Source organism: Amphiura filiformis, chromosome 3 (genome assembly GCF_039555335.1).
Source record: "Amphiura filiformis chromosome 3, Afil_fr2py, whole genome shotgun sequence".
In the NCBI taxonomy this organism is placed as follows: domain Eukaryota; kingdom Metazoa; phylum Echinodermata; class Ophiuroidea; order Amphilepidida; family Amphiuridae; genus Amphiura; species Amphiura filiformis.
In genome coordinates, this window is record NC_092630.1 from 22,766,158 (window position 1) to 22,775,829 (window position 9,672).

General features: G+C 38.5%; 1 protein-coding gene across 1 annotated transcript; it reads left to right on the top strand.

Annotated features, from left to right (window-relative positions):
• The first annotated feature begins 560 nt into the window (after nucleotides 1–560).
• Nucleotides 561–9,404, top strand: LOC140148231 (uncharacterized). The gene is made up of 6 exons (XM_072170099.1): nucleotides 561–1,143; nucleotides 1,962–2,078; nucleotides 4,804–4,920; nucleotides 6,803–6,913; nucleotides 8,079–8,306; nucleotides 9,097–9,404. Exons 1-6 carry the CDS (start codon nucleotides 1,032–1,034, stop codon nucleotides 9,333–9,335), a joined length of 924 nt encoding a protein of 307 aa, XP_072026200.1. The 5' UTR covers nucleotides 561–1,031; the 3' UTR covers nucleotides 9,336–9,404.
• The last annotated feature ends 268 nt before the right edge of the window (nucleotides 9,405–9,672 follow it).

The following is a 9,672-nucleotide window of genomic DNA, read 5'->3' on the forward strand; positions in this document are numbered from 1 at the left end:
ACGCTGATTCGTCAATCTATAGCCCCCAAGCAGGCTCTTTTTTCAAACTGGTTATATCTTTACATTAAATTACAGTTTAAAAGCATATTTGAACTGTTTTTCTTTATACTAACAGTTAACATTTAAAAAACATTATTTCACAGCGTTGCATCGGGATTGCGTCAAAACTTTCTTTCTTGATCTTAATCAGCTCAACATTTTGGCTCATAAATGTACAAACAGAAGTCGACCGAAAGTCGGCATTGAATTATCTTATCTAAAATTTGAAATATGTTTAATTAGAATTTCAATATGTAATCTAGAGCAATAAATGGAAGTATAAGCCAAGACTTACATTGACATTGACATTATTGGAAAGATGTTCTGAATGAAATGATGATTTTTTTTTCTGGAGCATAACCCAGTAGTCTTGTTCGGCATCAATGATCACCGAGACGTCATCGTCGGGGCATCGTCGTGGGAAAACAAACCTAAAACATACGCACACGCTGGGAGCATGCCGCGCCAATTTCGGACAAAAATATCTATTCTCTGATCATATCATTCAGAAATAAGAAAACAACGCACTTTGCCTGGTCACTTACACCATTTACCATCCAAACTTATTTCATCACATCAATGAGGTAAATAAACTATCCTGGGAGAACCGCTTTTATGATCATATTCAACAGAAATCGGGACTGATGAAGTGAATTATTTGGCAGGCGATATAATCAAATCCCGGGAATCAAGTGCAAGTTCGCGAAGAATTCATCACCGATCACGTTTGCAGCATTTCTATTATTTATCTTATTTTTGTGGAAGGGTCACGACGCGCCAGGTCGTATATTCAGAAGCTATAGCACTCAATTACGATATGAGGAGCGGACGAGTGAAGGAACATCACGATTTGTTGAGTGTTAAAAATAGGACATGTTTCTCCCGGATGTTTCGCATCTTTTAATCCTATCGTGGTTTTAAGACATCATCAGGCTTCTACAGTAAGCATTACATGTTCAGCTGTTCATATGTTTGTGAATGACACTTGAACCATGAATTTGGGGCCAGTTGAGGCAGTTTTGATATGTGCTGTGTTTGCTAGTTTCTGTAATTTTGTGCAAAATCAAACTGAGGAAACGAAACCTGATGAGATCGACTATTCAAGTAAGTGTATAATGTTATTTTTTGAAGCACAATTTTCGTTTAAATTTAATAATTGATTTGTTCATATCCGTGACTATTAGCTACTATTGGGCATGGGGGTGTGTTACTGAGTTCGCGGGTGGGGGTGAGCTGGTGGTGTGGTGAATGTTTGTGTGTTTTAGACATATTAATTTGTGTATTGCAATTGGGCTTGTATCTACATTTATGAATTGTGGTTCAATTAATATGTGTTTATGGGGTGTGTGATGTGGGTGCGTGCAGGGAATGTTAGGGATGGGGGCCGTGTTCGCGTTTCGCGAGCCTGTTGGGGGTGCGTGCAGCGTGGGGGGGGGGTGCATGTGGATATGACGGTGTGCATGAGCACAGCGGGGTCACATATAAATGTGCCCCGGGAAATGTGCACATTTATTTGTTGGTGGGTATGCTCCCCGCGGAACTAGAAATGGGCTACGCTTATTCCGAAGGACCGTCCCAGTGTACGACAGCAAAATGACGTTAATACAACGTCGGAACGTTGTATTATGGTTGTATATATGAAAGATTTTTTGCCGGGATTTTTTGACTTAAAGTCGTTGGTTTAACGTTGTGTAATAACAAAATTTCACGACCGTGGGCACATTTTGGTTGGGTTAACGTTGTAATAACAAAGGTTTACACCATGCAAAAGGCAAGTCACATAACTTTTGTAAGCTATAGACCTCGTGGTCCAGCAAATACTTTTCTGTAATGTGAATATAAATCATAACAATGTTGATTTCTGACGTTTTACACCTATTGCAAAATTACCCCTTTTCTCTCTTTTTACTGGCCGTATGAAGTATGTGAAGGGGAGGTACAGTTTTGCGACAATGGAGGACGATGCGTACCGAACAAATCTAAGCGAGGATACAGTTGCGATTGTCCGGGGAAATATGTCGGCGACAAATGTCAACAAAGTGAGTATTATAAATCTTGAAGAAGCCAAAATAAGTGTCTATGTATACAGGGTGTCCTAAAATGAATAGACTATAGTGATGTGACGCGACGTGTATCATAAAATTAAACTTTTCAAACACATCAGTTGTCACAAAGTCGGATCTTGTGTGTGGGGTGCGTGTAGATCCATTGCATGTTACGATGTTTGTAACGACTGTTGTGCATGTTCGTGCATGTACTGCCTCCGGACCCCCACCCTCAGGTCCGTGTATCTGCAGGTAGGCCATATAATGCTTGACTGCCCGAACTTTGAGAACAATCCTTTTGCATCTCATTTAGAGAACATTTCAGAGGAAAAACAAGCCTTTTTAAAGCAATTTCGCGATTTGTTTGGTCTTCAACAGTGCCCCTTTTTTTGGTTAAAAGCGCGAAAGATATTTACCCTTTTTTGACGGAAACGAGTGCAAGTTCCGAAACTGCGCATTTTGGTTTCCCAAAATAAAATTTCAACCAATAATATGCCGAATAATAGAATGTGCACATTCTATAGGCCTCCTTGATTCACAGATGTAGAACATGCCGACCCCCCCCTTTTTTTTCTTTTTTTTTTACAATTTCGCCGCCTTTTCGTGAATGTGTTTTGAAAAATGTCCCCTTTTTTGTGTATTTCGCGAATCGCGTTTGATATTTCGCGAAATTTCCGACGAGCGGATACACGGAGTGCGGGGCTGGGACATGACCACGCATGATCAAATAAACTTCAAAATGTTAAACACTATCATAAGGAGCATGCACGTAATCATTTTGGGACACAGCACTGTAGAGCTGAATGGTTGTCCGAGTCTCTCGAACCTTTGGACAGTATATTGGTGTAGTTTCAACAGTAGTACGCCATAGTACAGTTATGTCCACGGCAAATTCACCGTGACCTTTCCAGCCATAAACCCGCTTTAGTGAAGATTAAACCGAGATATGCAGTACTAAACCATTATAGTAATCGATTGTCCAAAGCAAATTTATTACCACGTGATAATATTAATCCAATGAGCGATCGAATTATCCGCTACGGTCGACTAATCCAGTCGATAATGACGCTATATTGACATGTACGGGCGGAGCTCCACTGACCGAGTTTTGGGGTATTTTTCAATGGTTTGCTGTCATTTACTCATCAAGGTGGTCCCCCGTTATTATAAGGACTATGCTAATGATTTAAAGATTGACATGTAGAGAATAAACCATACTTGATTGGCAGAAAGTACTAAATTTGTAACTATTACGGTTTCGTGACACCTCTCTTCCAAATGCGACCAAGCCAGGGCGGCCCGGTGAAGCAAAATGTGCATTGGAATAACACGGGAGTTTGGATAGATGGTAGGATTTCTTTCTCATACAAATGTATGGTTCCCCCGTTATTAAAGCTTGCAAAGGGGTTGAAAATGCAGATATTTTGAAACGAATAAGTAATTGAAACATAGAGCAAGTACTAAAATCATAGCTTTTATACTTTTTGATATATGACGCTAACTAGCTCATCTCCTATATCTACAACACAGCGCTACCAGTAGGGGTCAATTGCCTATTGTGAGTGTCCCTGTGTTGTGTGCATACATGTAGGCAACAATAACTGCATGATGCCTATATATTCAGGAGGAGAACGCCGGGAACTCAGGGTACCGTTAAATTCACACAATCATGTTTATCCACTTCGCTTTATATAATAACGATCCTCCCACATGCTTCTCTCATCCCCCAGCCCCACCGTCCTCGTCTATTTTATAAAGTTTTCATTTTTAACAATCTGGATTTACTCAAGCACATTTTTGTCATGTAGGCGTATTAAGTTAACCGTGTCTACAGCCGACGGGCTTGGCGATAACCCAACTAATATAATGTTAGACCGTATATAAAAAACAAAAACAAACAAGGCAGTTCGAAAAGTATCCATATAGTCTACATTATAGGCCTTTTGTATATAGAAAATATACAGACGGAAAAAACATCAGATTTGCAATTATACAAAACATGCTTATTTAATAAATAACCCTATTTTGTACAAATCTGATTGGCAGTTGACGTCATTATTATTCCAGCTATTTTAAGAATAGTCTCAAATATCAACCTTAATCATTGAGGAATCACGAATGCAAATTGATCCGTTGACTGACCAATAGTGCACACCACCTCTCAAATAGCCCATTCAGCCTACCATGCGAAGGTTCAACGTACACTGACTACTATATGGTTCTATTTACACTAAGCCAAAAAAGAAAAACAATTGGGGGACTTTTAATAATTTATGTTCTTTAATATACTTATAATTTTTCACAAGGTCATATCTTAAAATCCCGTGCATCAAAATGAACCAAAATTACACACAGGATTACATCAATACTCTACTCTAAACACATTTCAGTAATCAAGCAGTTGTGCAACTGACACAACAGCAAAATGTACTTACATTGAAAAGCTTCCTGGACAACATTCACAGACCAATAATTGGCACCCAGCACAAAAAATCAGTTTGAATGCGCATGAGATCCTTACACAGATGACAATTTCCAGAGAGTAAATGGAATAGTGTGGAACGGGCGAATTTCTGTTTTTTACGCACTTTCTTCAAGAAACAGGTCTTGGTCTACACTATTCCACATATTTCTTGTGCTGGGTGCCATTTATTGGGTTGTGAATGTGGTCCAGGAAGCTGTTGTTGTTAAACAATTATTTTTAATGTTTATTTTTCAGTTAATCATTGCTATTCGCTACCTTGTAAAAACAAAGGCGAATGTATCGTAAGAAGATCCGGATTTAAATGCAGATGCGAAAAGCCATTTTATGGAAAAACTTGTGAGTTAGAAAGAGGTAGGTACATGAGCTCTTCCACGCGTTACGTAATTAAAACGCCCAGTCAGATGTATTTCGCACCTGCCATGCACAAGTCACCCAATTTCGAAAACTGGACCAGAGAGTTGATATTCTTGAGAGGGCACTCTATTCACGTGGTTTCTTTTCCAACGCTAAAAGATCACGAATTTTGGTGGTTTGCAAATGAAAAGTGTCCGCACTATCGATTGATTACGTAACTGTTATGAATAATTAATTTCAATGCAATCGCCTCGACCCATTAATACATATTATCTGTATTATCAAAGTACTTGGAATAGCAATCCGGTGAGTTCACTGAACTACGCCCTAATACTGATGGAGTTTTAATGGCGTTTAATGGCGCTAATCCTCTCCATACACAGATGAACAAATACAATAGATGAAGGTCAACACGTATGACCTCCTATGTGACATGTTATATGTGATGTACAAAAACCTGAATATCATAAAGATCAGTATTCGTTTGTGCATATGAACTGCACATTGCTAAATATTACTCATTATATATAATGACAAATATTGGTATTGTGACAATACAGTATATACATTGTATATAAAACGACTAATAGATCCTACTATCATGGCGTCAGGTCAATGTTCATCATACCCCGTATGTTTCTTAAAATTCATTCATATTTGAGACAAATTGATGTGCCAATTTTATTGGTGCACAAGTAGATCCGTGTTTTTTTTAATTTCCATTTCCTTTTAATGAAAGAATTAAGGTTTTCCACTGCACGGGGGCCACAAGGGTGATACTAATTTTAATGCTATATTTTCAAAACGAATACGTGCTCCCGGTTGGCTCTATAGCGATTTCACAGAAAAGGTATTTCTAGTGCAATGCAGCGTCGGACTCTAGCTGAGAGCGTAGCCTAAGTCATTCCGGACTTCAAAAAGGGCTCTCCATACACAAATGAACAAACACAAAGGAGGGTAGTCTCCTCCGTGACCAGCTTGATTTCGATGGAGCGGAACCAAATTGGCTGCGGAGGAGACGGGTCATTTGGATATGCAAATTAGGTAGTGTCGCTGCCCTGACTGGACGTTGAATGTACACTCTCATGAATATTGATTGGCAACATTTTTCCAATATGTCAGCGCTCTAATCAGACACAATAGGACAAAGAACGTTGCAGCCCGCTGGAAATAACAACAAGCAAGCCCCGAAATCTCTGAGTAAACTATATCATTTACATAACAAAGGAACCACTTTAATCAGAGCCAACGCCATTTATATCAATTTAGTTGATACCTGGTTTGTCATGATCGATTGTACACAAATCAGAGTTTTATGCATAAATGTAACAGCCAGAGTATGGGCAAGTGGACTAAACAATAACAATATTATTAGTGGGCTCAGTGGCACAAAAATAACTTTTGGAAAAATTTATACAAAATGCCATAACTCTATAATATAATTATGCAATATTGTCCATAATGTCATAAATGACCGTGACTTCTCTCTAGTCCGAAGGGTTGCTAGTCCGAAAGTTTTCTAGTCCGAAGGGTCGCTAGTCCAAAAACCAAATCAAGTTTGCTAATCCGAAGGTTCGGGTTCGGGTTCGGGTTAGGGTTAGTGTTAGGGTTAGGATTAGCGAGCCTTATTCTATATTCAGACTAGAGACCCATATTTATTATTCGGACTAGCGAACCTTCGGACTAGAGAACCCGATATTCGGACTAGTGAACCTTTTTCAGAATTTGGACTAGCGAATGGTAAATTACGTGTTCGGACTAGCGAACCTTCGGACTAGGGAACCTTCGGACTAAGGAGAGTTGTCACCTACATTACCTTAACAATCATTTGAATACAAATTATAACATTATTATTTTATCATTATATTTAAATTTTCAGTGAATAATTGCAACTCATTGCCTTGTCTTAACAAAGGGGAATGTATAAGTAATAACGCTGGCTTCAACTGCAAATGTCTGCCTGCATACACAGGGAAATTCTGCGAACAAGGTATTGTGAGAAAAAAGTATGATCATGAGGCCTATATTATCGAGGCCCAATTGAACACAGGGCAAGTGGTGGTGGACACGGTTATGTATAAGCAGTATTGCCGACACCGTCAAATGTTATTGGCAAGTATCAAAAACGCGGGTTTCTCGATCAAAAAACCTTGTTTCTCATTTGAAAATTCTGTTGTGACATGATGCTATACATCAACGTCAAAGGAGCAGTCCTAGCTGTCAAATACCGTTTGTTTCATTCATTTTGGTTTCTGCAATCCAGAGATCTGCTTCACTAAACACAATGTATGAAAACCCTTTTGTTCCACTTTTTAGAAAATTTAATAGAATGTTATCTAAATACCTGTACAGTACAGTTATAAATAAAAGAGCATTCATTTGTGGGATTAGAAATGATCATGTAACAAACGTATACGATATGCAATATTTCGTTGACATGATTTTAATTTTACAACAGAGTGTGCAATATATGTTTGTCTTGTTGTGGTGATATATTTTATATCCCATGCCCTTTTATTTTCATTTATTATTTGATCAAAATTATAGCGTCATTCACCCCGAGTAAGAAATCACTCTCCCATATCATTTTGGTTAGTCCAACGGAAACGTCACAATGATCTTTTGTTTCCAGAGTTCTTGTGGAACACGCGAGCTATGATTTAGTCGTAGCTTGTAGCATTCACTCAGAGAGTTAACATCTCATTTCTCCCATGTACATCCTTTTGAAGATTTGGAAATCACCTGATAGACAAGAGCGAGCATAATTCTCACTATGTTTAAGAAACACAAAAGGTTCCTTATGAGCTCCTATAGAACCAATAGGAGCCCCAAAATTTAGACTAAATACACTTTGGAGAACCTGTATTGGAATTTCAAACCATCTCAGGTGTGCCACAAGGTACAAAATTTGGTCCCATAAAAAATACGGTGTCTAGGCGAGTGATGTGCTGAAAATGACATGTTGCATGATGGCTGTTGATGATTGCAGTTGCAATCAGGCATAATACCGGCAATACCGTGAATCCATAGCACTGCTTGATTGATTAAAAAATGTAAACTGTAATATTATATATATTAGTTTTGCGCTGTTTTTCATCGCCGAAACAATTGTCATTATAATGGTCATTTGTTATTATTCTTATACTCTATTTCAGAAAGTAGCATCGAGGAAAAGTGTCGGAATATTACAGAAAATCTTTTTCCCAGATGTTGTAATATTTTAAACAAGTGCTGTATACATGAGCCGAGAGACTTTGTATGTGGCACATGGGACGATGGCAAGAATCCAGTACTTTACTACAATAAGTGTGAATTAAAGAAGGCACGATGTCTGAATCCGACACAGTGTATTCTCAAAAGAGAAATGTCCAACTGTGAAGGAGGTACGTATATTATGACAACTGAATTATTGTAACATTTTCAGAACCTCAAGCATAATATGTGACCGTACACCACGAATGAGCCGTAAATGTCCTAAATTGTATTCTGAGTTACAGGTCGTATACATAGGTACCCCAAGTTGGTGCTACATGTATCTCATTTTGATAGCGCCAGTCAAACACCTTTTAAACCAATCAATAATCCTATTGTTGAAGAGGATAAGCTTCTACTTATGTCTATAGAATTCTTAAATAGCTCTAGCCTTTGTTTGCTAAATCCTGTTCAAGTGGTGGGTTACAAAGCATTGTATTTTGTCTACGTATGTATATATGGTATAACTAACAATTAACAACGAGAGGACATTCCTGAAACTCGTTGACTTGGGGATGATTTGAAAAGACCGCCAATTATGACTGTTTGATTACCAGCAATGTGGGAAAAGAGACACATGTAGAACCGAAAAGGGTATACCATTTTGTTGAAGGAGCAAAGTGCAACAAACCATAACCCCGCTTCTGGATATCATTTGAAGTCATATGATATACCATGTTAAAGCTTATGACATATATTTTCTAAACAAAACAAAACAAAACAAAATTGACCGGGCCGACTTTACGGCTCATTCGTGGTGTACGGTCACATACGGTATGTCATCTTAGCAGTCAGTATGTTATCAATAGCGAAAAAAATGATGTAATCTAAAAGACGCAACGCAATGCGCCCATTGTTATTCGTCACTTTGCGAAACCCACGATGTTAAAGAACAACACCTTTTTGTCTATTATTTTGCAGATGAAGAGCATGTGTACATAATGACAAGACCTACACCGTGTGACCGATGTCCATGTGATGCAATGCAGATACATAATCAGACTATAGAAGATCTTGTACAATACCATAATGTACGGGAAAAACTTGGTGTTAATTGCACGGTAGGAAATTGTGACAATGGCGCTCCGCCAGAAGTACCATTTTGTCTTAAAGAAGCTGTGAAAAGATTGGAACCTAAGTCAATTTGGGATAAGCTATAATAGAAATACATTTAACTGCAGTTATTTTTTTTTGTTATGAGTGTTACAATAGAGGTTATCCGTGTTCTATTCGCTACTTGCACGGTTCCGCCATTATGCACTATGTGCGGGGAGAGCCTCGAACTGGCAGCATACATGAATGGGAATTGAACTAGTCATAACGTTCTGTGTAAGGTTACATAATTCTTCCTTTCATGTATGCTGCCAGTTCGAGGCTCTCCCGCACATAGTGCATAATGGCGGAACCGTGCAAGTAGCGAATAAGCTGCATGTCCTATCAGCGACTGCTTGCTATACCTTGTTTAGGATTTTCAAAAGAAGCACCTGCATGTGCAAC

Bases quoted from the DNA above. Each gene is read 5' to 3' on its own strand.
- LOC140148231 (XM_072170099.1), top strand. From the start codon at position 1,032: ATGAATTTGGGGCCAGTTGAGGCAGTTTTGATATGTGCTGTGTTTGCT. The intron at 4,921-6,802 runs GTAGGTACATGA...TTAAATTTTCAG, and splicing joins AACTTGTGAGTTAGAAAGAG to TGAATAATTGCAACTCATTG. The intron at 8,307-9,096 runs GTACGTATATTA...ATTATTTTGCAG, and splicing joins AATGTCCAACTGTGAAGGAG to ATGAAGAGCATGTGTACATA.